The sequence below is a fragment of the Saimiri boliviensis genome, chromosome 3 (genome assembly GCF_048565385.1).
Source record: "Saimiri boliviensis isolate mSaiBol1 chromosome 3, mSaiBol1.pri, whole genome shotgun sequence".
Lineage (NCBI taxonomy): Eukaryota > Metazoa > Chordata > Mammalia > Primates > Cebidae > Saimiri > Saimiri boliviensis.
The window spans coordinates 102,161,479-102,188,960 of NC_133451.1; the positions used below are offsets into that span (position 1 = coordinate 102,161,479).

General features: G+C 39.0%; 1 protein-coding gene across 2 annotated transcripts; it reads left to right on the forward strand.

Moving 5' to 3' along the window:
- Positions 1-69: 69 nt before the first annotated feature.
- Positions 70-26,926, forward strand: LRIT3 (leucine rich repeat, Ig-like and transmembrane domains 3). 2 transcript variants are annotated; one of them, XM_003929458.4, is made up of 4 exons: positions 70-886; positions 4,169-4,641; positions 18,752-19,057; positions 20,771-26,926. In XM_003929458.4, exons 1-4 carry the CDS (start codon positions 771-773, stop codon positions 21,913-21,915), a joined length of 2,040 nt encoding a protein of 679 aa, XP_003929507.2. In that variant the 5' UTR covers positions 70-770; the 3' UTR covers positions 21,916-26,926. The 2 variants fall into 2 exon arrangements, with proteins under 2 accessions (XP_003929507.2, XP_074252666.1); XM_074396565.1 differs by lacking the exons at positions 70-886; positions 4,169-4,641 and adding an exon at positions 12,901-13,334.
- Positions 26,927-27,482: the final 556 nt, after the last annotated feature.

Below are 27,482 nucleotides of genomic sequence, written 5' to 3' on the forward strand. Positions count from 1 at the left end.
CTCAAGCCTGTAATCCCAGCACTTTGGGAGGCTGAGGTGGGTGGATCACGAGGTCAAGAGATTGAGACCATCCTGGTCAACATGGTGAAACCCCGTCTCTACTAAAAATACAAAAAATTAGCTGGGCATGGTGGCGCGTGCCTGTAATCCCAGCTACTCAGGAGGCTGAGGCAGGAGAATTGCCTGAACCCAGGAGGCGGAGGTTGCGGTGAGCCGAGATCGCGCCATTGCACTCCAGCCTGGGTAACAAGAGCGAAACTCCGTCTCAAAAAAAAAAAAACCAAAAAACAAACAAACAAAAAAAACCTAAATTTTGTAAAACTGAATTAGTTATGCATGCTGGCAAAAACCAAATGTAAAATGTTTTATAATGTTGTAACATGTAAATAATCTACAGAATTTTCTAGCATCTGCCAAGATCAAATTATTTTTAATGTTAAGTATACTTTTAAGGTGCAGTGGTAAGTACATCCAGAGGAAAGGGATTTAATAGGCATTTCCTTGCAAATCAAGCTATGGATAACTATTGAAATTGCTTGTCAGGTGTTTGATTTTCATTTTCCTTAGAATGTGTTACTTTGCTGAAACTGTATTCAAAGGCTGGGTCAATTGATCTCCTGCAAGATACACTTGAAGGTTAAGTAACTACAGATCTCAGCTAATCCTGTGTAATCTGCTATTACTAAATGGCTGTTTGCATTCAGGGCACACCAGTTTCTGAATGCTTAGGACTTGGTTACCTTTTGTTTAAATAGCCTCTGAAAGGAGCGATGCATCTCTTTGCATGTCTGTGCATTGTCCTTAGCATTTTGGAAGGAGTGGGCTGTTCGTGTCCTTCACAGTGCACCTGTGATTATCACGGCAGAAATGACGGCTTGGGATTAAGGTATGCTCCTCTGCTTGCTACTAAATGTTCTCACTATTTTGACAAAAAGGACTAAAACAAGAGAGCCTACTTTTGAAAGCAAATGTTTGAGGATCAGAAATCACAGAAGAGAAGGTTTAATGTCCATAAAATTTAACTTAATTGTATTAATACTGGTCACCTACTCCTTCACTGTTTTCATTTCGAGCAGTTTGACTCTTAAAGGCCTCTCAAGTTACTGGAAATTTCTAAACACATTCCGTGTTCCCCAGTTTTTTTTATGCTCATGTTCGCAAAATGTTGCTTGAGGTCAAACCATTTAAAGATACATGGCCAGCTCAGCCCTTGATTATAGAAAGCCTAAGAGAGCAGGGCTGAACAGGAGCTGTGGGACATGCCCAGATCCTTTGCTTTCGGGGCTCTCTACTTCCTTTGAGGATTATTTGGCAGGAAGGAAGATCTCAAGCGTAAACTCAGAGAGGTTAATGGAATATTTCATTTTAAGCTGATTGAATTTACAAAGTAAAGAAGATTGAAAAAAAAAATACTGTTTGTTGCAGACACTGAAGGATCCTCACAGAAGTTATTCAATCTCTGGGTTGCTTTCGCATCTGCTTGTGTAGTGAGAATAGTTATTTGCTTATAATGTGCATGAGGCCTTTTAGATATGTGAAATGCAAAACAGAATTCTTGCTAGCTAAACACGGTAGAACTTGAATTTTTTTTTTTTGAGAGGGCATCTAATAACAAAATCAGACTATTTGTGACTTGGTTGAAGTAAATGGTGAGTCTCAGACAAAATAATTTGTGAAAAGAATTGCCCAATTTATGTCTTACAACTTTAAACAAATAAATAATAATAACTAAGCCATATTTGTTAAAAGCTTATCTTGTTATTATATAAACTTTACTTAACCAATTCTTGGTATTTTTTGAGATATTCACTGGGTGGTTAAAGACGATAAAGAGAATGTAGCAAATTAAAGATCTACTTGTCCAGGGATGTTCAGCAGTGAAGATCAGGCCAGGCTACTTTTGAGAAACAATCACAGGAACGTTTCCTTGTCTGTGGTGACCCCATTATTGATGGATTTTTATAAAAATTATAGAATATTAGCCCTAGTAAGAAATAATCTAGTTCAACCCATTGTCAGTTTATACATGAAGAGACTAAACTGTACGGAGACCAAGTGACTTGTCCTAGGTGATATAATTGTGTTGATGTAGTAGCTAAGGTGGTAAAGACGCTAGATCTTTTTGTGTACACACTAGGCTTTCTTCTATGATAGAATGCTGAAATACTTTCTTAATGAGTAGAAACTGGTATAAAGTAGTACTGAAATCTGTGATGCAAAATAGAGATGCAAAGTAAGAGATATCCCTAGAGAATTTCAAAGATTCCATGAGGTCTTCTCTTGAAGTTATAGAAAGGAGATAACACACTGCAGCTTTATGCTGCTTACATTTATATACATTATGAGCAGCTTTTTAGGTCCACCGATTTAATGTGATTTTCACTAAAGGGTGAAATATTTTTCACCCTTTTTATTGCAATTATGTATTGAATTTATAGTGTGCTATAATTTGTATGATATTTTGCAGAACTTCTTATTGTTCATTTTTAGTAATTCAGATGAGTGTATCATAGGAGACAAATAGGTCTTTTCCAGGCTAAAATGAATCTAAATTCTCAGATTCCTCATACTTTAAATTTACACATGGGACAGTGTTGTTTTTCTTTTCTCTTTCTTTCTTTCTTTTTTCTATTTTGAGATGAAGTCTCACTCTGTCACCCAGGCTCGAGTGCAGTGGTGCAATCTTGATTCACTGCAAACTCTGCCTCCTGGGTTCAAGCGATTCTCCCACCTCAACCTCTGGAGTAGCTGGGATTACAGGCATCCACCACCACACCTGCTTAATTTTTGTATTTTTAGTGGAGATGAGGGTTCACCATGTTGGCCAGGCTGGTCTGGAGCTCCTGACCTCAAGTGATCTACCCGCTTTGGCCTCCCAAAGTGCTGGAATTACAGTCACCTTGCCCAGCTGGTACAATGTTGTTTTTCTATGGCTGTTTTATATGTGCCAACAAACAAGATCAAAATGTGACTGGCTCAAGGTCAACTCCTAGTTTCTGGTTTATTCCTTAGACAGAAAGCAATGTGCAAGTCACATTGTTAAAACAGAGCTCAACTTTAAACGTGTACTGTGAACACTTGTTTTTTCTTTCACCTAAATGAAGTATCCTCTTAAAAAGTATTGATTTATGATTTTAACAGGCGATTCTTTTAAAATGGGCCATTTCCTAAACAGGTGCACTTTGAAGATGGACAGAAGTGGTTTTGAAAGGTGGCTACAAAACCCACTAGTTGGGTGACCTTGGGAAGTTACTGAATGTTGGTGGGCCCCCGTTACTTTCCATGTAAAACCGAGGTTATTGACAGTAACAGCAAACGCCTACTGAGTATATATTACGTGCCAGGAAGTTGTAAAGTTTTACATCCATTGTAACTAATCATCATAACAGTGCCAGATGGGAAAATGAGGTGGAGACACTGGTGAAGTGGCTTTACATGGCCACAGAAGAGGTGGCAGACTTTACACCCTGGATTGTTTTGATTCAAGATCAGTGTGAGTCTAAAGCAGGCACTTTTACCTGTTACCCAATATCTGCCTCCTGGGATTGTTGTGATGATTAAATAAAGTCATGGATGTGACCTTGTTGAGCAGGGCTTGCATGTAAAGATCTTCATAAACATTAGGTTGGACCACATGAAATTGCTGATATTTGATTATTTTTTACTATCTTGTCTATTTCATATGGTTCAACCCAAAAGTAGCTGCTGTCATGATGAGGAAGAAGATGATGCAATATTAGAGAACAGGTTAACCAGAATAAATATTTTTTGAACACTAAGAGGTAATAAAATTTTATATATATTGAGATGGAGTCTCACTTTGTCACCCTGGAGTGCAGTGGTGTGATCTTGGCTTACCGCAACTTCCACCTCCTGGGTTCAAGCTGTTCTCCTGCCTCAGCCTCTTGCGTAGTTGGGACTAAAGGTGCCTGCCACCACGACCAGCTAATTTTTATATTTTTAGTGGAGATGGGGTTTCACCACATTGGCCAGGATGGTCTCCACTCCTGATTGCAAGTGATCTGCCCATCTTGGCCACCCAAAGTGCTGGGATTACAAGCATGAGCCACCGCCTGGCTGAAAATTGATATTTTTCAAATGAGAAATATTTTTTTCAAATGGATGTTGGAGAGTGAGTTTCCTCATATTGCTCTTTTTGTGACACTAGGTTGGTGCTATGTAACGACATGGATATGAATGAGCTCCCTACAAACCTCCCCGTGGATACCGTGAAGCTTCGCATAGAGAAGACTGTCATCCGCAGAATCTCTGCAGAGGCCTTCTATTACCTAGTAGAGCTTCAGTACCTCTGGGTGACTTACAATTCCGTGGCCAGCATTGACCCCAGCAGCTTTTACAACCTGAAGCAGCTGCATGAGTTGCGCTTGGATGGAAATTCTCTGGCTGCTTTTCCTTGGGCATCTCTGCTGGACATGCCGCTTCTGAGGACCCTGGATTTGCACAATAATAGAATAAGCAGTGTGCCAAATGACGCACTCAGGTATCTGAAGAACCTTGCCTACTTGGATTTATCAAGCAACAGACTCACCACATTGCCACCAGATTTCCTGGAGAGCTGGTCTCATTTAGCTACAACACCTTCTGGAGGCTGGGACCTTTCCCCAAGCAGGGTTATTCTTGGTAAGCTTGTGAGCCTCTAGGCTTTTCATCTGTAGATAGTCTGCTATGCATAGCTTTTGTTGTCCAGTCTTTTAAAAATCTATTGGATTTGGTTTTTTACTCTGTGATTGCAATTTTAGTGGAATAGTACCTTACTGATTAACCTAGGTCAAGTTACCTCTTTCCCCTGTGTAAATTGTAAGGGCTGTGTGTGTGTGTGTGTGTGTGTGTGTGTGTGTGTGTGTGTGCATGCCTGTGCGTACATACATGAGTGAAGAAAGTGGAGGAGAACTTGCATCAGAAATGGAGACAGGACCATTTCTCTTAAAGAGCCTCCAGCTGAGAGACAGAATCCACCAACCTGCATAGACTCTAGTGAGCACAGTATTGCTCCATACTCCGGTACAAACTTCTGCTCAGTTTGCTTTTGAACTCTTCATTAGGTTCTTTCTGGCGTCTTTATGCGATAGCAGTGGCTTCATTAGTTAGGAAGAATAGTGTCTAAATTTCCTTAATCTAAAAAGAAATGGGGGAAACACCAGTTATTTTACTGGCCCCAAATGGTTCCCCTAACTGATTTGGTCTCTTAGTTTAGTTGTGACTAGTTTTGGAGTTTTGAACTTGGCCTTGTTTAGGTTCTATGTTAGGATTCTCTTTTTCTTTATTATACTTTATGTGCAGAATGTGCAGGTTTGTTACACAGGTATACTAGTGCCATGGTGGTTTGCTGCATCAATCAACCCATCATCTACATCAGGCATTTCTCCTAATGCTATCCCCTCCCTAGCCACCCACCCCAACAGGCCCCGCTGTGTGATGTTCCCCTCCCTGTGTCCATGTGTGCTCATTGTTCAACTCCCACTTCTGAGTGAAAACATACAGTGTTTGATTTTCTGTTCCTGTGTTAGTTTGCTGAGAATGATGGTTTCCAGCTTCATCCATGTCCCTGCAAAGGACATGAACTCATCCTTTTTATGGCTGCATAGTATTCCATGGTATATATATGCCACCTTTTCTTTATCCAGTTTATCATTGATGGGCATTTGGGTTGGTACCAAGTCTTTGCTGTTGTGAATAGTAATGCAATAAATAAAAGTGTGCATGTGTCTTTATAACAGAACGATTTGTAATCCTCTGGATATATACCCAGTAATGGGATTGCTGGGTCAAATGGTATTTCTGGTTCTAGATCCTTGAGGAATCACCACATTGTCTTCCACAATGGTTGAACTAATTTACACTCTTACTAACAGTGTAAAAGTGTTCATGGCCAGGCATGGGGGCTCATACCTGTAATCCCAGTACTTTGGGAGGCTGAGGTAGACAGACCACATGGTCAAGAGACTGAGACCATCCTGGCCAATATGGTGAAACCCCATCTCTACTAAAAATACAAAAATTAGTTGGGCTTGGTGGCACCAGCCACCATGGGAAACTGAGCCAGGAGAATTGCTTGAACTTGGGAGGCAGAGTTTGCAGTGGACTGAGATCACGCCACTGCATTCCAGCCTGGTGACAGAGTGAGACTCCATCTGAAAAAAAGAAAAAAAACATTCCTATTTCTTCACATCCTCTCCAGCATCTGTTGTTTCCTGACTTTTAAATGATTGCCATTCTAACTGGTGTGAAATGGTATCTCATTGTGGTTTTGATTTACATTTCTCTAATGACCAGTGATGAAGAGCTTTTTTTTCATATGTTTGTTGACCACAAAGAAGTGTCTTCTTTTGACAAGTATCTGTTTATATCCATTGCCCACGTTTTGATGGGGTTATTTTTTTTCTTGTAAATTTGTTTAAGTTTCTGGTAGATTCTGAATATTAGCCCTTTGTCAGATACATACATTGCAAAAATTTTCTCCCATTCTGTAGGTTGCCTGTTCACTCTGACAATAGTTTCTTTTGCTGTGCAGAAGTTCTTTAGTTTAGTTAGATCCCATTTGTCAATTTTGGCTTTTGTTGCCATTGCTTTTAGTGTTTTAGACATGAAGTCTTTGCCCATGCCTTTGTCCTGAATGGTACTGCCTAGGTTTTCTTCTAGGGTTTTTATGATTTTAGGTCTTATGTTAAAGTCTTTAATCCATCTTGAGTTAATTTTTGTATACGGTGTAAGGAAGAGATCCAGTTTCAGTTTTCTGCATATGGCTAGTCAGTTTTCCCAACATCATTTATTCAATAAGGAATTCTTTCCCCATTGCTTGTTTTTGTCAGGCTTGTCAAAGATCAGATGGTTGTAGGTATGTGGCATTACTTCCGAGGCCTCTGTTCTGTTCCGTTGGTCTATATCTTTGTTTTGGTACCAGTACCATGCTGTTCTGGTTACTGTAGCCTTATAGTACAGTTTGAAGTCAGGTAGCATGATGTCTCCAGCTTTGTTCTTTTTGTTTAGAATTGTCTTGGCTATATGGGCCGTTTTTTGATTCTATATGAAATTTAAAGTATTTTTTTCTAATTCTGTGAGAAAGTCAGTAGTAGCTTGATGGGGATAGCACTGAATCTATAAAATACTTTGGATAGTATGGCTATTTTCATGATACTGATTTTTCCTATCCATGAGCATGGAATGTTTTTCAATTTGTTTGTGTTCTCTCTTATTTCCTTGAGCACTGATTTGTAGCTCTCCTTGAAGAGGTCCTTCACATCCCTTGTAAGTTGTATTCCTAGGTATTTTATTCTCTGTAGCAATTGCGAGTGGGAGTTCACTGATGATTTGGCTCTCTGTTTGTCTATTATTGGTGTATAGGAATGCTTATGATTTTTGCACATTGATTTTGTATCCTGAGACTTTGCTGAAGTTGCTTATCAGCTTAAGGAGATTTTGGGCTGAGATGATGGGGTTTTCTAAAGATACAATCATGTCATCTGCAAGCAGAGACAATTTGACTTCTCTTCCTATTTGAATACTCTTTACTTTTTTCTGTTGCCTGATTGCTTTGGCCAGAACTACTAATACTATGTTGAATGGGAGTGGTGAGAGAGAGCATCCTTGTCTTGTGCCAGTTTTGAAAGGGAATGCTTCCAGCTTTTGTCTATTCAGTATGATATTGGCTGTGAGTTTGTCATAAAGAGCTCCTATTATTTTGAGATACAGCCCATCAATAACTAGTTTATTGAGAGTTTCTAGCATGAAGGGGTCTTGAATTTTATTGCAGGCCTTTTCTGCATCTATTGTCTATTGAGATAATCATGTGGTTTTTGTCACTGGTTCTGTTTATGTGATGGATTACGTTTATTGATTTGTATATGTTGACTAGCCTTGCATCCCAGGGATGAAGCCAACTTGATTGTGGTGGATAAGCTCTTTGATATGCTGCTGGATTCAGTTTGCCAGAATTTTCTTGAGGATTTTCGCATTGATGTTCATCAGGGGTATTGGCCTGAAATTTTCTGTTTTTGTTGTGTCTCTGCCACGTTTTGGTACCACGGCGACGTAAGGCTGGTTCAACATAATAGCTGGAAGATACTATTTCCCTACCTATCTTTCTAAGTTTCCTGGAAAGTAATTATTGGTTCTAATAGGATTACCCAGTGGAGTAATATAGTAGAAAATAAAATTCAATTACTACATTGCAATTAATAGCTTTCTAATGATCAATTACTAATATTACTATGAAGAAGCAATTTATAGAATATTCATATTTTTTCCTTGGGAGTTAAAGCTGGATGGGAACTTAGGGATCAAAGGGAAAAGGTTATGAAATTTTACTAGCCATAGGAAGTTACCTAAACAGTTTTAACTGCATTTTAGGGTCCAGATTTTTTAAAAGCAATAACATGAAAATACTTTTGTATAACATTAAATTGTAAAAACAGGCTATGCAACTGTATAAAAAGCATGAACATAACTATTTAAAAATGTGCAAAAACAAAGACTGAAAAGAAATTCACTACCCTGGTTAACTGTTTTCTTTGTGTGACAACTTTTCATTTTTTTATGTTTCCAAAATGTTCTGCAATGGTCTTGCATTACTTTTATAAAGATAAAAATAATCATGATAATAAATAACAAAGGATAGTTTGAAGCATGTTGAGTGACATCTGACCTTAGCAAAGCCATGTTTGATATGTTACCAAAAAAAGAAAAAGAGAGGACCAATTGATATGGATAAATCGCACACAGAAAACTCAGTTTTTTTATCTGGAAACTGGTGATGGTAGGGCTTGCTCCATTTTGTTTATAGGACTGTAATGAGAAGAAATTGAAATATTTTATGTAGCAGTTCTTTAGAATATGAAGTTCACAGTTTCTGAGATTATGCTTTTAGATCAATGATTATCTATAGAAGCTGTGACTGAGATGGGAGTGTCCTCATCCCAGTTGTCCCCCTCATCTTTTGTTGTCCCCAAACAAAAGACTTATTTGTTTGGTCTTTTTGTTATTCCAACAATATTTGAATCTTTTAGTTGTGTCACTGAATGTAGTGATGAGAACCAGTCCTAGCTTTTCTAGAACATAGTGTTTAAGTATAGCAATTATATCTTTCCAGGTGTCCTGTAGAATTTGCTTCTGTTCTGTTATAGTGGGATATAGTCTACTTTTATTTAATCTTCACTACTCTCTGTTGATTATTGTTAGCAGATGGGGGTTCTATTTGTAATAATAATACTAATAGTTAATTTTATGGAATGACTCAATGCCAACCTAGTTCTTATACTTGACCTATGTGACTTCTAGTCTCACATTAACTCTATAGTAAATACTACTTCATCCCCATTTTATAGTTGAAAAAATAAGAAACAAGTTAAGCCACTTGCCCAAATTCACTCATCATATAGTGGTGGAGCTGGGTTTTGAGGACAGGTCATCTGGCTCCAGACCCCAGGTCCTTCTCCCCTTCTTTATAATGTGAAGTATATAGTAACAACAGAGTTCCTTTCTTTAATATATTCATTGCTGACCGCTTTAGATCATATATGTATGTAATAAAAACATTAAGGTGATGCTTTTCAATTACTCTTTCTCTTCTACAGGAGGAAAAAGATCAACTTAGTAAAATTGTCATTTATTATATCCATGAAAACTTAAACTATTGCCCTGCAAATAAACATTGGAATTAACTATAAAATTAGATTTTAATTTGCAATACAGGTAAATTTCCATGGCCTCTTTCTCAAGATTAAGCAAATATTTACACAGGCATATTCTGTAAGGCCTTGACACTGTTTGTCTTGGAAAGAAAGGTCTGCAGTAGGAGAAAACATAAAATGCTTTTTTTGGGTGTTGTTTTACTTGTACCCAAATTTGCTCAATCGTAAACATGGGCTCTTTTCCTATTTGAAATGGAGTTTGCCTGAAGGTCAGTGGCAGCCCTAGTATTTCCAGACTTTTCTAAAATGGTGTCAATTTAGTTCAAAAAACACATCAATCTCTGCAGATGTGCCACATTCTTTTTTTGGTTTGAGGAAACAAATTCACATAGTTAAGGTTTATGCCTTGCTCTAATCTTCACCCTCTTTCTACAGCTGGTAAGAAGGCAGAGTTAAGCTTCAAATTTACAGTTCATCTCCAAAGATATCACTCTTTAATTTTTAAAACTTTGTTTTTAATTGAGACATTGAGGTATACTTTGGATAGGTGAAAAGCAGGATTGTAAGTCTACAATTTGGTAAATTCTGATAAAGGTATAGCCTTACATAACTCACACCATCATCAAGATACAGAATATTTCCATTACTCCAGAAAGTCCTGTGTTTCTTTCCAGTCAATCTTGCCTCACTGTTTTGAATTTTCTTCACTATAGGCTAATTGTGCCTCCTCTAGAATGTTATATAAATGGAATCATACAAGATGCACTCTTGTGCCAGGCTTCTTTCACTCAGCATTATGTTTTAGAAAATCATCAATTCTGTTCCATGTATTGGTAGTTCCTTATTGAAAAATTCTATTCAATTGAATGAAGGGAGCAACTGTTCATCGTTTCTCCTATTGTTGGACACATGGGCTGTTTTGAGTTTGGGAACATAATAAATTAAGCTTCAATTAACATTCTTGTACAAAGCTTTTTGTGGCACATGTTTTCATTTCTCTTGGATAAATTCCTAGTATTGAAATTGCTGGGTTACAGAATGGCTGTATGGCTGGGCACAGTAGCTCATGCCTGTAATCCAACACTTTGGGAAGCTGAGGCAGGCAGATCACTTGAGGTCAGGAGTTTGAGACCAGCCTAGCCAATGTGGGGAAACCCTGTCTCTACTGAAAAATACGAAAATTATCCAGGTGTCATGGTGCACACCTATAGTCCCAGCTTCTCAGGAGGCTGAGGTAGGAGAAACCCAGGAGGCGGAGGTTGCAGTGAACTGAGATCACGTCGCTGTACTTCATCCTGGGTGGGGAAAAAAAAGAATGACTACATGTATAACTTTTAAGGAAACTGCCCATTTTTCAAAGAGGCTGTGTAACATTATACATTTCCACAAGCAATGTGTGACAGTCTGGTTGGTCCATATCCTCACCAACACTTGATGTTGTTGGTCTTTCTCATTTCAGCTATTTGGGGATTGGGTGGGTCAGGAAGCGGTTTTCATTTGCTTATGGGTCACTGTATATCTTCCTTTATGAACTACCTTTTGCTTAATTTTTAAGGGTTATTTGTCTTTTTTTCATGATTGAATATAAGTCTTTTGTCTGTTACAGCATTATGAATATTTTTTCCAAGGCTGACTTGCCTATTCAGTTTTCCTTGTATCTTTGGTAAAAAAGGTTTAAATTTTGATGACATTTGATTCATTAGTTTTTTCATTCACAGTTAGTGCTTTCTGTGTACCACCTAAAAAAATTTGCCTACCTCAGTATCACAGATATGTTATTTTCTTATAGTTTCAGACTTATACTCAATTTTTAACTGTCTATTCTTAGCTCTTATACTTATAGCTATTATCCATCTAAAAGCAGTTTTTGAGTATTGTGTGAAATAGGGGTTGAGGTTTATATGTTTGCAAACACATGTCCACTTGTTCCAGCACCATTCATTAAAAAGATGTAGTCCAGGCACAGTGGCTCACGCCTGTAATCCCATCACTTTGGTTGGCTGAAGCAGGTGGATCATGAGGTCAGGAGTTCAAGACCTGCCTGGCCAAGATGGTGAAACCCCGTCTCTACTAAAAATACAAAAATTAGCTGAGTACAGTGGTGGGGACCTGTAATCCCAGCTACTTAGAAGGCAGAGGCAGGAGAATCACTTGAACCTGGGAGGCGGAGGTTGCAGTGAGTCGAAATCGTACCACTGCACTCTAGCATGGGTGAAAGAGCAAGACCCTGCCTCAAAAAAAAAAAAAAAAAAAAAGGTTGTTCCTTTCCCCACCGAATTGTTAAAGACTGTTGTCTCCACAAAGCTGAGTAGGCATGGTCTGTACCTTCAAGGGCTTATAGTCCTCAGAATAACTTTTGTGCAAGAATTTATTGCTCACTTTTCACACACAAAAAAGCACATTTTGTCCAACTATTCTGATGCATATAAATATTATTCTTTTAGAAAGATAAAGTTCACTTGTCCCCTCATCAAATAATAGTTATATAAAGTAAACTAATTAATGCAAATTAGTGTAATTGTGGTTGATGTGTTGCCTTGAAGGAATGCAGTGCAAGTAACACTTTAACTTAGAGAGTTCTCCCACCTTTGTCCTCAGAAGAAAAAACACTTTGAGAGTTCTCCTACCTTTGTCCTCAGAAGAAAAAAACACTTAAATGTATTCAGTTCTTGGTCACTGCTTTTTAAAAAAAATGTACCTTTGACCTTAGATGTTTCAAGCTGGAATAGTCATTTTATTTTTGAGGGATTTAAAAATATTTATATAACTTTGAGATATAACCCGTTACATTAATTTTTGAAAGAATTTTGTTTTATCATTAATACATTTTAAAATAATTTCAAAGCATGAAATAAATTGTTAACGTTGTAGCTCTTGAATCTTTTCCTAAACATTTATACTCCAGATTTTGCTGCTTTAACATTTTTTAATTTAATTTAATTTTATTTTGAAAGAGTATCTCACTTTGTCACCCAGGCTGGAGTGCAGTGGTGCGATCATGGCTTACTGCAGCCTCCACCTCCTGGGCCCTGTTGATCTCCCGACCTCAGCCTCCTGGGTAGCTGGGACAACAGGCAAGTGCTGCCACCCAGCTAATTTTTGTATTTTTTTGTAGAGACAGAATCTCGCCATGTTGCCGAGGCCGGTCTTGAACTCCTGAGGTCAAGCAATCTTCCCACCTCAGCCTCCCAAAGTGTTGGGATTACACGTGTGAGACCGTGTGTCAAGAGCAAGCCAATTCACTGAAGAGCTCGGCTTATTACAACCGAGACCTGCATCTTCACCTGGATGAACATGTGCCTGTCGTTATTGGACTTATGCCGCAGGACTACATTAAGTAGACTGTGCTTTTAGATGAGGGGATGTATCCTTTGGAAGGATTACGTAGCTGTTGTCTCGACAGTTCTTCTCCCATTGAAGTCTCTGCGGTTCCTCCTGAAGTGGGAGGGTGCTGTTTCCCTGAAGTCGAGAGTCAGGTAGACCAGGACCTAGTTGTTGCCCCAGAGATCTTTGTGGATCAGTCGGTGAATGGTTTGTTGATTGGCACCACGGGAGTCATGTTGCAGAGCCTGAGAGCGGGTCACGATGATGTCCCTCCACGCCCACCATTGCTACCTCCAGTGCAGAATAATCCAATCCAAAGGAACTTCAGTGGACTTACTGGCACGGAGGCCCACATGACTGAAAGTATGTGCTGCCATTTCAATTTTGATCCTAACTCTATTCATGGGGTTGCAAGAGTTTGACTCAGTGCAAAGTAGTGGTCCCATGCTTGTGTCAAGCCTCACAGAGGAGCTGAAAAAACTTGCAAAACAAGGATGGGACTGGGGACCAATCACATGTTGGGAGGCAGAAGCGAGCCTAGCAAACGTGCCAGATGGTTCTTTTCTTGTCTAGGACAGTTCTGACGACCGTTACCTTTTAAACTTGAGCTTTTGCCCCCGTGGTAAAACACTTCACAGTAGAATTGAGTGCTCCAATGGTAGATTTAGCTTTTACGAACAGCCAGATGTGGAAGGACATACATCCATAGCTGATCTAATTGAGCATTCTAATCAGGGACTCTGAAAATAGAGCTTTTTGTTATTCAAGGTCTCGGCTGCCTGGATCTGCAACTTACCCCGTCAGACTCACCAACCCAGTGTCCTGGTTCATGCAGGTGTGCTCCCTGCAGTACTTGTGCCGTTTTGTCATACGTTAGTATACCAGGATAGACTTAATTCAGAAACTGCCTTTGCCAAACAAAATGAAGGATTATGTACAGGAGAAGCACTACTGAAAGACTGAGAACCCTGCATCTTGCATGCTGGGAATAAGAAAAAGAGATTGAAACACAGTTTACAAACTTTCATAGCTATCAAAACCTTTTGCTGCCAAAACCATTTCAGTTTTATGTGTGAAAGAGTCATCAGTTTGTTTAGGGGTGGGGAAGTGTCAGCAAGGCGTCTTGGGTTTCTTTTGGTTCTTTAAAAAGGGAAGTCTTGAGGTTTTAGAGGTGTGAATTATATTTCATCAATGTGTAGAGTAATCACAGTGTGAATTATCAAATTCTCCTCAGTAGCCCCCGCCCAGTCCTTTGCTGCTATCCACTGTGATTTTTATGCATTAAAGGCACGCTTCTTGTGTATTCAACCCTAAGTAAAGTTGAATGAAACTTACAGCATGAAAATTGCTATGTCTTTTTAAATGGCCCATTTTCAAAAGATAGTGTTGAATAAACATACCTGTGTGATAAAACACAGAATTTACATACACACTGAAGATGAGTTTTTAATCTCTTACTTTAAAAAGATTTATTTAGAACCATGAATTGACATAATCTTGGGGAATGGAAAGGAGATCTGCAATGTATCTTTTAACAACACTTTTTTCTAAATTATTTCTGAGGTTGTGCTATTATTTTTGGTTGTGAAAAGTTGAATTTTTCTGTTGCCTTCATTTTCATCTTACAGTTTGTCTATTTTAATAAATGGCCTTACATTAAAAAATTATAAAGAAATGTATGCCACCAATTTAGAAATTGTTGCCTTTTCTGTAATTAAACTTGGATACAAGTTGGCATAACATGAAAACCTACGGAACTAGAATTATTATTAAATAAATATTAGATAAAAAAAGAAAAAAGAAAAAATCTGGCATAAGTTGAAGTGTTTTCAAAGTATTTTATTCCAATATTTTATACATATTATATAACTGAATAAATTTGATGTGCTGCCAGATTTAGAAATTAATCTTAAAATCAAATGATAAAAAGCTCTGATGAGCATAGCTTTTATGTATAGAATATTGACACAAATTTATAGATGTAAGAAATAAGTAATCTTTTATTTCAATATAAATGTTTTAGAATCATTCTATTTATGAATTCTTACGATATTAAGGTGGGTGCTTACGCGTTGGGTGCTTACATGTTTTGTTCTAAATCTTTTGATTGTTTTTATTTAACTTAAAATATGCCATCTTCTCCTCTTAGGCACTATGATAACATGTCTTTGCCCTGGAAGACACTTGCCAGTTTGTGTCCTGTGCTCTTCTCTTTGCTGGTTTTATCTTGCGCTCAGGGAGCAGACACGTGATTGGATCTTCACTTTGAGACTTAATTATCTGTGGGAGGCACACCATATCTTTATTTCATTGATTTCTTGCAAACTACAGCTCACAATTCTGACAATACCAATTGATAGCAACATTTTACATCTTTTGTAACTTTTTGTAGAGGTTACTGGAACATTACACACCAACTGACTTGATTAGTTTGTTAAACCATGTGGGTCACAGTCGAACAATCTAATCCTAAATCTAGTTCTTTATAATATTTAAATGTGTATAAGGCAAAACTGGTTAATGTAAAAAATAGGCATACAAAGTAAAATAAGACTACTGAAGGGATTTCAGCCTTTGGAAGAATTTCGAAACTGTAGTAATTCCCCCTTCCCTCCATTTTAATAAGTAAAATCAGATATATTGTTTATAAAAGGAGAATTGACTACCTTTACTCTTGACTACCTTTACTCTTTATTGTAGTCAAAGTTGATAAACTGGTTTCATTTTGTATGATATTCATATTTTAACTGTGTATCAATGTAGACATAGAAGGGTCACAAACTTGAAAGATTTAACTTTTAAAAATAAGTGCTATTGGGCTGAGTGCCGTGGCTCACGCCAGTAATCCCAGGACTTTGAGAGGCCAAGGCAGGCAGATCACCTGATATCAGGAGTTCAAAACCAGCCTGACCAACATGGTGAAACCCCATTTCTACTAAAAATACAAAAAATTAGTTGGGCCTGGTGATGAGCGCCTGTAATCCCAACTGCTTAGGAGGCTGAGGCAGGAGAATCGCTTGAACCTGGGAGGTAGAGGTTGCAGTGAGCCGAGATCGTGGCCACTACACTCCAGCTTGGGTGACAGAGCGAGACTCTGTCATAAAAAAAGCACTATTAGGACAGTCTAGATGCACAGATTATCTTTAGCACCTCAATCAATAGAGATAAAAATGTTACAAATTAGGCATTCTATCATATTCTGCTTTTTACTGAGTGATGGATTTTAGTGTTAATTTGTTGTTCCATCTTTGGTTTCTTTTAGTCTATGATCATTATTTTTATTTTATAGGCTGATAGAACATATGGCTGTAAAAAGCTCTAGCATTTATCTAGTCAACTCTCCCATTTTGCTGATAAGAAAACTGAGGCTCAGCAAGGTTGCATCATCCAGGGCACAGAGTTAGTGGTTGAGCCTCATCAGGAACCCAGGCACAGTAAAGTTTGTGAGAATGTCATTTCCTATTACTTTTTAAATTTATCTTTCATATATTTAAATCTGGCCTTCACATATCAGGTCAACTAATATATACAATAATGATTGAATATCTAATGTGGTGTCTGTTGGTGAAGTGAGTTTTTGAATATCTATGAACTGACTTCATTATTATAGATATTTCAGTATCTATCAGATCACATCTCCACCATTTCTTATGTACTTGTTTTGAATTCTTTTTTAGTAGATGTACAGGTTGTATTACATTTGGTTTCTTTTGTTAAGATCTAGAAAATATGGACCCTAGTATAGGGAAAATGTTTTATGTGTATGAAATTTCTTACATATTCAGAGGTTGAAATAACTATATTTTACAAAAGGTTTTAAGTACTATGTTTAGCAAGAAAGGTTAAAGTTCACAGAGATTCTACTAGGAATAAACCATTGCTCCAGGTAATTTCCATGAATTATGTAATTTAAAATTCACGCAACTCTGTGAAAGAACACTGCATTCTGTAGATGAGGCTGAGAGGTTGTTATTATAGACACCTACTCATGGGGTGAAACTTGATAGGACCGAGATTTCAGCCCAGACATTAGGTTCCAGAGCCACACTTGGTCATAGCAATATAAAATAAACTAGAAAGTCTGCTTATCACATAAAATTGGATGAAAGAGCCAACACTTAAAAGAATACAATTCAAATTAATATTGATTCAGTAACTAAGTATAGGTTCACAAGGTTAAGTATAAGAGGAAAAGTTTAAAGTTATTCACCCGTGGAAGGGAAGCAAACTTCTAAAACAGGAGATGAAAAATAAACTTTTGCCATTACTGGTAGAAAAACATGAGCCAATCATGACTTGCTATAATAATCTTAAAAAGTATAAAAGAAATATAGAATTTATGAACTAACAGTTACATTTCCACCATGGTTAGAATTTGTAAAATTGTTGTTCTGTCTTTTCTTCCCAATTTAGTAAAAATTTTCTTCCACTCCGTTAGTAAAAAGCCATAACCACAAATCTCTGTGATATTTTTTTTTCTATCTTGGGCTTTTTGTGAGGCTGTTATGGAACATCACTCCTAAGATCCTAGAGAGAGCTTTGTCTGGCAGAATACTCTAAAGCTCCATCTTAGATCCTTCTGAGGTTTTAGCACATAATTTTATAGTCCCATCTGGATTTGATGTTTGCTCTGAAGTTCAATCTTAATTTGAGAATTTTGGAGAGGCTGAGAATAAGAAATAGTTTTTAAATCGAACTCAGCAAGTTTTGATTCCTTTATATTTAACAGATTTTTAACTGTAGCCCCTTCTTTATATTTTATTAGTAAACACCAGGGAGTAGTTTCAACACTCTGTTTGGAAATATCCTTGGGTAGACCACATTGCATTGAATAGGCTTTTGACTTTCCGTGTGGATCACAGGTGACAGTGCTGCTAAAATTTCTGCCACTCCACAGCAAGGATCCTCTTTCCTCTAGTTTCCAGTAACATTTCCTTCACTTTCCTCCAAGCTCTCACTGATAGTCTCCTTGAAGGCTCAAAGCCTTCTGCTAACAATTCTGAAAGTGAGACAGATCCTGAAGATGCTTGTGACTGGAAGCTGTCAGCTAACCACATTGCTTGCAGCTGATTCTCTTTTGAAGGGAATTCTCTTTTGAAGGTGACCAAGTCACCTTCGTGGTCATCACATATGACATTCATGCTAAGCCATGTTTTTGCTTCTACTAGCCCTTCTAGGCTTCTCACCAGCTATAGCCAGCATCTCACTCTATGTTTTTTGCCACACAAAGCTTGCATTACCTCAATACACCTTCAAGTCACATAAAACCATAACTTATTCCAGGCTGAGTTAGGTGCCTCTGAGCACCCTATAATACTTATAATACTGTAAATATTTCCATAGCACCTTTGAAAGATCTTTATTACTCTATTATGGCATTCTATGGTACCTGGATTAAAATCTTGGCTCTGACACTGATTAGCTATGTGACCTTGGCCAAGTTATTTGGCCCCTCTGTGTCTGAGCTTCATCTTTAACGTGGGGATAATATCATTTATTATAGGGTTATTGGGATTAAATGTGATAGTAAGTGCTTAGAACATAATCTAGCACAGAGTAAATGTTCAGTAAGTATTAGCCATGATTATTAATGATCTGAACTAATGGATAGGACATGTTCATTGAAATTGTTGGATTGCAGAGCAAAACTGACATAGAGGTGACTCTGCTTCACTTCTGTTTTTAGGAAGACAGTGTAGATCCCTACTGTCTCAACAGACAGGATGTAAACTGAAGTTATCAGAATAACCTTTGTTATTCTTTCCTACCTTCTGTTTTAGGTCTACAGGACAATCCTTGGTTCTGTGACTGTCATATTTCCAAAATGATTGAGTTGTCAAAGGTTGTAGACCCGGCTATAGTGCTTCTGGATCCACTGATGATTTGCAGTGAACCTGAGCGCCTCACAGGAATTTTGTTTCAGCGGGCTGAGTTGGAGCATTGTCTGAAACCATCAGTGATGACCTCGGCCACCAAAATCATGTCTGCTCTGGGTAGTAACGTTCTACTGCGGTGTGATGCCACTGGCTTCCCCACCCCACAGCTCACATGGACCAGATCTGACAGCTCACCAGTTAATTACACAGGTATTTTCTTGATTCAGCCCTACGATCAAAGGAGTTTACAAAGCTCTGAAGTTAACATCATGTTTTGTGTAATTTGAAATTAGCCAGTTAATACTGACAAAATATTTCAAGAGTATTGGGTGCAAGGGATTTGAAAGGTACATTTTATTGGTCAATATTCTCCTCAGATTATCTAACTACCTAGATAAAATTAGACACTCGAAACTCTTTTTCTCAGGTAGAATAAAACAATGCAGTGGATAGATATGGCAGACAAGGCCTTTGTCTTGCTTCATCATCTTGGATACAGCTCACTTTAAAATGTACAACCATTACATTTTTTTAAAAAAGGGCCTTTTGCTGGCCGGGCGTGGTGGCTCATGCCTGTAATCTCAGTACTTTGGGAGGCTGAGGGGGGCAGATCACCTGAGGTCAGGAGTTTGAGATCAGCCTCGTCAACGTGGTGAAACCCCATCTCTACTAAAAACACAAAAATTAGCCAGTTGGTTGTGCGCACCTGTAATCACAGCTACTCAGGAAGCTGAGGCAGAAGAATCACTTGAACCTGGTGGGCAGAGGTTGTGGTGAGTTGAGATCATGCCATCGTACTACAGCCTGGGTGACAGAGTAAGGCTCTGTCTCAAAAAAAAAAAAGATGGGGGGCCTTTTGTACAAGTCTCTCATTTTCAGGTAATTATTTAAATAATAAATTACATGGAGACCTTATTATGAATCAAAAAGTATAATTTTAATAAATATTGATTATATAGACTTTTCAGATCCCGGTGTGACAATGTGCATGCTTTGTGCCCAGTTTTAAGAGTGATATTCTGAAAATTAAAATGATATGTTTTTAAAATTCTTCAAAATTAAACTAAACTTCAGGTTGAAATAATGAAACCTGATGGAAATAAAGAAGTTAAGGCCTAATGTTCCCGTGTATAGGTAGTCAATGGTCCACTGTTTCAGCTAGTGAGTTAAGTTTTGGGCTACTGGGATACTGTTCTGTGCATTATTATTTTTTGAAAAGCTCCTGAAATCAAGACAGAATGAAAATATACCCAGATGTCAGAGTTTAGGATAGCGAAATTCTGATTTTTTAAAAAAACCATATGTAATTCTGCAAACAAAAGAATCTGTGATTTGCTAGTTTACCTAAGTTAAATATAAAATAAATTATTTGGAATACAAATGATGACTCTGCCACGCCCAAAAATGATCTGCTACACCCCTGGCTATAGGGATACATGCGTTTTATTACCATGAAAATGTATCATAAGAAATACTTAAGTAAGGTCTTATGATAAACATTTTATAGAATTACAGTGACTTAAAATTCTATAAATTCTACAGGGACCTTTGAAATCACTTTATCTCCTTCTCTTATTTCGTAAATGCAGAAAAAGAGGCCTAAAGACATGAATTGACTTATCTACAACTACATAGTATTTAGTGGGCAAAAGTTTCTAAAACCCAAGTCTCTTGATTCCCAGTCTTTTGTCCTTTAAAAATACTGTTCCTTATATAGACCTCACAACACCTGGCAGGTCCTAGACCTTGATGTAAGCAGTTTGCAGAACCATCGCCCATTGCCAGAGACTTGGAAGATGCCATTGCCCTCTTGGCTTTTGTGAGAGGATGCAGATAGAGCGGATAGCTGTTTCCTCCTCAGTTGGCATGGTTGCTTGAATTTTCCTTTTTTCCCTCACAGATTATACATTTGTTTTCTTTCAGTAATACAAGAATCTCCAGAGGAAGGAGTCAGATGGTCTATAATGAGCTTGACAGGCATTTCTGCCAAAGACGCTGGGGATTACAAATGTAAGGCCAAAAATCTGGCTGGGATGTCAGAAGCTGTGGTTACTGTGACAGTGCTTGGCATTATCACAACCACGATATCACCAGACACTTCTGAAAGAACTGGAGATCATCCTGAGTGGGAGGTCCGGCCAGGATCTGGAAGATCTACGTCTGTATCTAGTGCATCACCATACCCTTGGTCCTCTTCCTACCCCCCCACATCTTCTTTGTCTGCTTCTACTTTGTCTCCTCCCTCTATTTCTTCCTTCTCTTTATCTCAATCCTTCTCCTCCGCTGCTTCTTCAACCACGACTCTGAGCACGAGCATCTCCGCAAGTACCACCATGGCCAACAAGCGATCACTCCAGCTCTACCCAGATGGGAAAAGAAATTTAAAGGTGGCAAAGAGTGGAAGTAAGCTTCCTCCAGCCAGCACAAGTAAGAAAGAAGAGCTGGCATTGTTGGATCAAACATTGCTTATAAACACAAATGCCACAATAGAAAACCTCAGGGTGGTCAGCGAGACGAAAGAGAGTGTGACATTGACGTGGAATATGATCAACACCACACATAACTCTGCAGTGACTGTGTTGTATTCCAAGTATGGTGGGAAGGACCTGCTGCTGTTGAATGCAGACTCCAGCAAGAACCAAGTAACCATAGATGGCTTGGAACCCGGTGGCCAATACATGGCCTGTGTCTGTCCAAAAGGAGTGCCTCCCCAGAAAGACCAATGCATCACCTTTTCTACTGAAAGAGTTGAAGGAGATGATTCTCAATGGTCTCTCCTTCTCGTGGTGACCAGTACTGCCTGTGTTCTTGTCTTACCATTGATTTGCTTCTTGTTGTACAAAGTTTGCAAGCTGCAATGTAAGTCAGAACCTTTTTGGGAAGATGATTTGGCAAAAGAGACTTACATTCAATTTGAGACCCTGTTTCCCAGGTCTCAAAGTGTAGGTGAGCTCTGGACACGAAGGCACAGGGATGACTCAGAAAAATTGCTGCTTTGTTCTAGGTCAAGTGTGGAATCTCAGGTGACTTTTAAAAGTGAAGGTTCCAGACCAGAGTATTATTGCTAAGGTTCTGCAGCTCAGGTGCATGTGAGCTACAAAATTAGCATCTAAGGGTATAATGACCCTAGGTTTGGATGACTTTTGGACAGACTTTCACATTGTTAGTGAAAATCATAAATGGATGCTTTTAAATGTGTTTTAAAGATACCATGAGACCTCTGAACTGAAAAGACAAATAACTTTGATTTTTTTTCTTGTGTGGAAAAGGTCTGAGGAAATAATTTTTAGAGTGGTGCTTAATGAATATTAATACTTTTTAGGGTAATGTTTCAGTTCTTAAAAATAAGTTTATGTGAAAGTAGAAAGTAAACTGTATTTAAACATACAGTTTTTTAAGTAATGAGGAAACATTAGCGTAACCAGCTAAGCCTTGATGTTTATTCATGTTCAAAGTGCATTATGACATTTGCTGTGGACATTTTCTGACATTGCCTAATGGTGAGCATTAGATCATAAAGGATTTGACATCCACTAAGGTTAAATCCAACTCACAGGAGAGGGAGGGCTCTGTCTCTTGGTAACATTATGCATTATAATACTGTAGAGTTGTGTTCATATTGCATTTAAGAAAAATTTTGCTTTTCTTTAGAAATATAGGTATTAGCAAAAATAAGTATACAAAGAGGATCATGACAAATAGACCATTTCTTTAAAAACGGCAACTGTTGCATTTACACGCATCTGCTGACAGACTGTATGGATATTTAAAAATAACTTTAATCTTTTAATTATTTTGCTATTTGCTCTTCTTTTCTTCTTTCTTTTATCCCTCCTTGTCTTCCCTCCCTTTCCTTTTTTTCATTCCTTCTTTCTTCACTTCTGCTATGTCAGAAGATGTACAAGTAGCCAAAGGACCATGAGCCAAGCTGTTTGTCTTTTGCCACGTTATCTTGATTCTCTTGATAAAGAGAAAGCTTTTGAAATTATTTACTGCCCTTTGAAAGTCTGTTGTAAAACCCCAAAGGATATTTTAGGATTTTGAAAGGGAAGCTTCCATGGATTCATTTGGGTAGACTCTTTTCCTAGGTTAAAAACATCAGGGAACTTAAATACATAGGAAAGGAGTTTATCAATAAAATTTGTTTTTTTAAAAAAGAGCATTTTAATAACTATAGTACACTACAAGAGACATCTCATGGCTTTAAGATTCATGATAGTGATAAAACCCACTCAAGCATCTCACAGAGGCAATACTACATGTCACTTAGCAGGATGATGCAACCCGGCCCAGGGGTATCCAGGAGACAAGGCCACATCAGCGCAGAGGCAACTTTCATAAATCTTAGAACAAAGCTTGAACTTACTAAATTAAACTTGCTCTATGAAAAACACCTGGTAATGGACCCAGACTGAATACATGTGTAAGAAATGGGAAAGATCTCTGAAACTCTGAGAATGGTCTTCAAATAGAAGCCCTCCCACTCCGTTGGTCATCTGACCCCTGACTGCATCTGGCCCATGACAGCAGCCAGCTCCTGCTTTCTGTCTTGTAAGAGCACTGCTGGAATAAACTGCTCGGACATTAGATGGTGTCTAAGACTCATCTTTGATGAGATTTAGACTGACAGGGATACATCATCCTTGGGAAGCTGGCTAACTGGGACCACCCAAAACCTCAGACCACAACGAGCAATGAGGATGAAATCTGAGTAAGCCAATGAGTGATGACACCCATTTCAAGAGGAGAATCGAGGGAGAGTGACCGGGATCTGGCTCTGATCAAGAGACTGGATGAGGCCCGTGGAACACTCCACAGTGGTCTGCAGTTTTTGTTCCCTTTTCGGATCTGTTGCTGCCTTCTACATTCACCTTGTGCCTCTGTTTTGGAAGTCGCCACCAGGCAAAACTCACCAAAATTACTTTTAAGACCGCTCTGGTTTCACAGGAAGGTGGGTTCCTAGGAGGAGGGTGATAGGGACGGTGTGGGCTGAGGGATATCCCGGGCTTGAAGAGCCAACCACCAGCTGCTGTGTCTCTAGCCTTGGCTGTGGGAGAGGAACTCCTTGTCTCCAAAGATCCTGACATCATGACTTCACAGACCAAGAAGGCTTGGGTACAGCATCTCCACAGAAAGCTTTTCTGCTGTCCGCTAACCAGAGAAAGAGACTCCACCAATAGACCCCTGGTCTAATGCCGCTAGCAAAGTCACCAAATCACCAAAGGGCATGTGGCTGCCATCCCTGTTTCTCTGCCTGCTCCCAGTGAGACAGTGCAGCTTCTCAAGGGCTTCACTACCCCCTGCAATGCCTGCTGGGTGCTGCCGGCAGCAGCCCGTGAGCAGTACATCCAGTTCACAGGGGCTCACCGCAGACTTACGACTCTGTGCCTGGCTGGCCTGCAGGCCTGTGAGCTGTGGCGTGATCATCCTGAGTGTGCCAGATTCCCGCCAGTGGCACCACAGGCATTGCCTGTCATCACTTGACCACAGTTAAGAAAGCAGCTGCCACCTCCATAAACAGCTAGGGTGAGGAAGAACGAATCCCAGATCCCAAAGCAAGCATTCTCTCTATCAGGACTGGATTAGTAACCGTCAGAGCTGGTGGTTACACAGTGATGTTCCTCCTTGCCTTGACCCCTCTGGCACACCCCACTTCCTTTTCCACTTCTCTGCCATGCTGTGACATGGCAGAGGCCTCGCTGGAAGCTGACCAACATAGTGGGCAGATCTTTGACTTCTAGGCCTCCAGAATGTGAGTCAAAATAAACCTCTCTTCTTTATACATTACTCAGTTTCAGGTATTCTTTTATGACCACAGAAAACAGACTAAGAAAATTCTTACGGATAAAAGATTCATTCTTACCTTAAATCTTAGAAACCTCAGCATATGAGGTGTTTTTTTTTGCTTTCTTTTTTGTTTTTTTTTTAAACCTTATTAAGTCAGGAACTTTCACCTTTTCATGTAAAGGAAGCACTTTATGCTTCTCGTTGACATATCCAAGTTGCCTGTGTCACTATTCTTGTGTTTCAGGACCGCTGTCAAGTAAAACAAGGGTTACTAGAACCCAAGGACTCTGATACCATGACAGTCCACCTGATAACCAAGGCAGCTCCAAAGAGACCGATGGGCTGGGCGTGCATCGTGTGGATCCTCTAGACAAAGGGATGACTTACATCCTGGGTGGATGGAGCAGGATGGCAAAAGATTTCATCAGACGACTCACAGCCACACCTCCTGGAAACACTTAGAGCCCTACTTGTGCTTGGCAGCCATCTGGAACAGACAAAACCTGAAACTCTAGCTTGATTGGACCACCTCCAAGATCAGCTTAAAATTGATGAATTGCTTATTTGTAGATTTTCCATTAAAAATGTTGGGACTGTGGTTGAAGTTGGGTATTTGAAAACATGGAAAACAAAACCTCGAGTAAGGGGGTGCTGCTGTAGGCCCTTTGATACAGGCGGAAATCTGGAGCCTGCTCAAAGACCTGGTGCAGTGGCCCAACAGGAAAGGTGCCACCGGGCTGTACTGTGCTTACTGAACAAGAAGGGATCTGTAATTCACAGGCCAAGAATACAACAGCTAGCAGCTATCTCCAAAGATGGGAAGATTGATTTCATCACCTAAAGATCCTGTCCAGCTTATCCAGGAAGCACAGTCAGGTGGGACTCTGGGCCCAGAGCAGGCAGGCATGACAGAAGCTATTCCTGTACTCTGTTGCAATGGCTGTTCACGGCCTGGCAAGCAGCAAGCTCCAGCATAAGCCTCCTTACCCTCCCCTCCTCTCCCCTCCCCTCCCCTCACCCCGCCCTTCCCTTCCACACCTCTCTCCTTTCCTTTCTTTCAGGCCTCATTGTCCTTGGTGCTTTCATCACTCAGTGCATTGTCTAATGATCTAACAGTTTTCAATTTAGTATTCATTGTGAACAATGTTAAAAAAATATCTTTTGCAGACAATTTTGTGTTTAGCTTAAATTTATTTTAGATCAACTTATTTTAAATTAAAAAGTTACAAAACTTGTATACCTTTACTCTGCTATAGATGTCATGCAATTTCATTGCCATGAATTTAAAAGGCGCATATAAACAGACTACTAAAATACTACCAATATTCAAAATAATATGAGTGTATGAGAATATTAGACTGCTGAGCCAAATGGTGGATATGGAAAGGTGCCTGAACTGTACAAAGGCAGGTTATCTGTCCAGGCAGTTTAACTTGGACCATCCGGATCAGATAAATTACTTACTGTCCTCATAATGAAAATCAAGCTAAGCCTGGACTTAATTTTGATGGAGTAAGAAAACTAGTTGGTGGTGTGGAGAGGGTTAGAAACCTCAGGAGAAAATACCTGAATTATTTCTCAGCTGGGTTTTGGTACAAGAGGTGTGTTCCAAGTAATTTATTACTAATAGTGAAAGCACTAAAATAACACATGATCTGCTTTCTAAAATTACATACATTTGAGAGTAAAGTTATCTCAATAATATCATTGCTCTCATGTTCTTACAAGTATGTTTTCTTGAGTGAGAAAGAAAGATTGGTGTTAGTGAAAATAGCACGGAATGCCACATAATCAATAGCTTGTTTATCAATATCCCCAGAAACATTGTGGACAGCAATTCTTACAAATATATAGTCAATATTTGTGGCAACTAAAAATGATTACAACGTTTTATTTTCAGGAAAAATGTATTTGAGTTTTGTGAAAGTTGTGGAAGTGAGAGTGTGTCACATACCAGTGAGTGTGTCATGGGTGGGACTATTATCAATGATATGCTGTGACATGAAAATTGTGAACGTTCAAAGCTCTTGTCATGGCCAGAAAAGGGGAGCTCGAATAGACTCAGGCAAATACCTTGGCTTTGGGGAAACTTTAAAAAAATTCAAGGAAAAAAATAGCTTTGACCCATGAAATTGAGTCTCAAATAAGATTCTGGCTAATGAAGAGAGATTTTTTTAAAACCAAGAAATAATTCAAATAAAATGGGAGACAGCTCAGGAAAGTCGAATGGTTGTCTATTAATCTCAAATTTCAAATGACATGCTTATAAGAAGGAAGAGTAACCAAAGGTGAATGCGGAAATGTAGCAAATCTACTATAAAAGTGCTATCAAGTAAGACCCTAATGAATTGAGGATGTGAAAAAAAAAAAAAAAAGGTAAAGATGACCAAAAGAAGCTGTGAGGCTTCACTTTATTTATTTATTTTGGTAGAGATAGGGTCTCACTGTGTTGTCCAAGCTGGTGTGCAGTGGCACGATCAGGGCTCGCTGCAGGCTCAGTGTCCTTGCCGAAAGCTCTCCTCTCTCCTTGGCCTCCCAAAGTGCTGTGATTATAGCTTTTAGCCACTGCATCAGACAGACGCTTTTTTAAGTCAAAAAGAACAAGGAGGGGAGAGTGAGGACAGCAAGATGTTGAATAGGATGTCCCCGACTTCATGTCCCTTCAACAAAAAGTCCAGCTAACAGCTATCCACAGACAAGAACTTTTGTGAAGAAGCCCCTAAATTGGGAATGAGCCTGACTCCAGTGTGGACCACGGAACGAGATAAAAACCACATTAAAGGGTAAGAGACATGGTCTTATTTTGACCACATTTCTCCTTTTTCCCCTCAAGTTGGCACAGGGCCAC

What these genes read in the sequence shown, in the direction of transcription:
- LRIT3 (XM_003929458.4), top strand. Translation starts at nt 771, where the DNA reads ATGCATCTCTTTGCATGTCTGTGCATTGTCCTTAGCATTTTGGAAGGA. An exon ending in AATGACGGCTTGGGATTAAG is followed by an intron (nt 887 to 4,168) that starts GTATGCTCCTCT and finishes TTGTGACACTAG; the next exon opens with GTTGGTGCTATGTAACGACA. An exon ending in CCCAAGCAGGGTTATTCTTG is followed by an intron (nt 4,642 to 18,751) that starts GTAAGCTTGTGA and finishes CTTCTGTTTTAG; the next exon opens with GTCTACAGGACAATCCTTGG.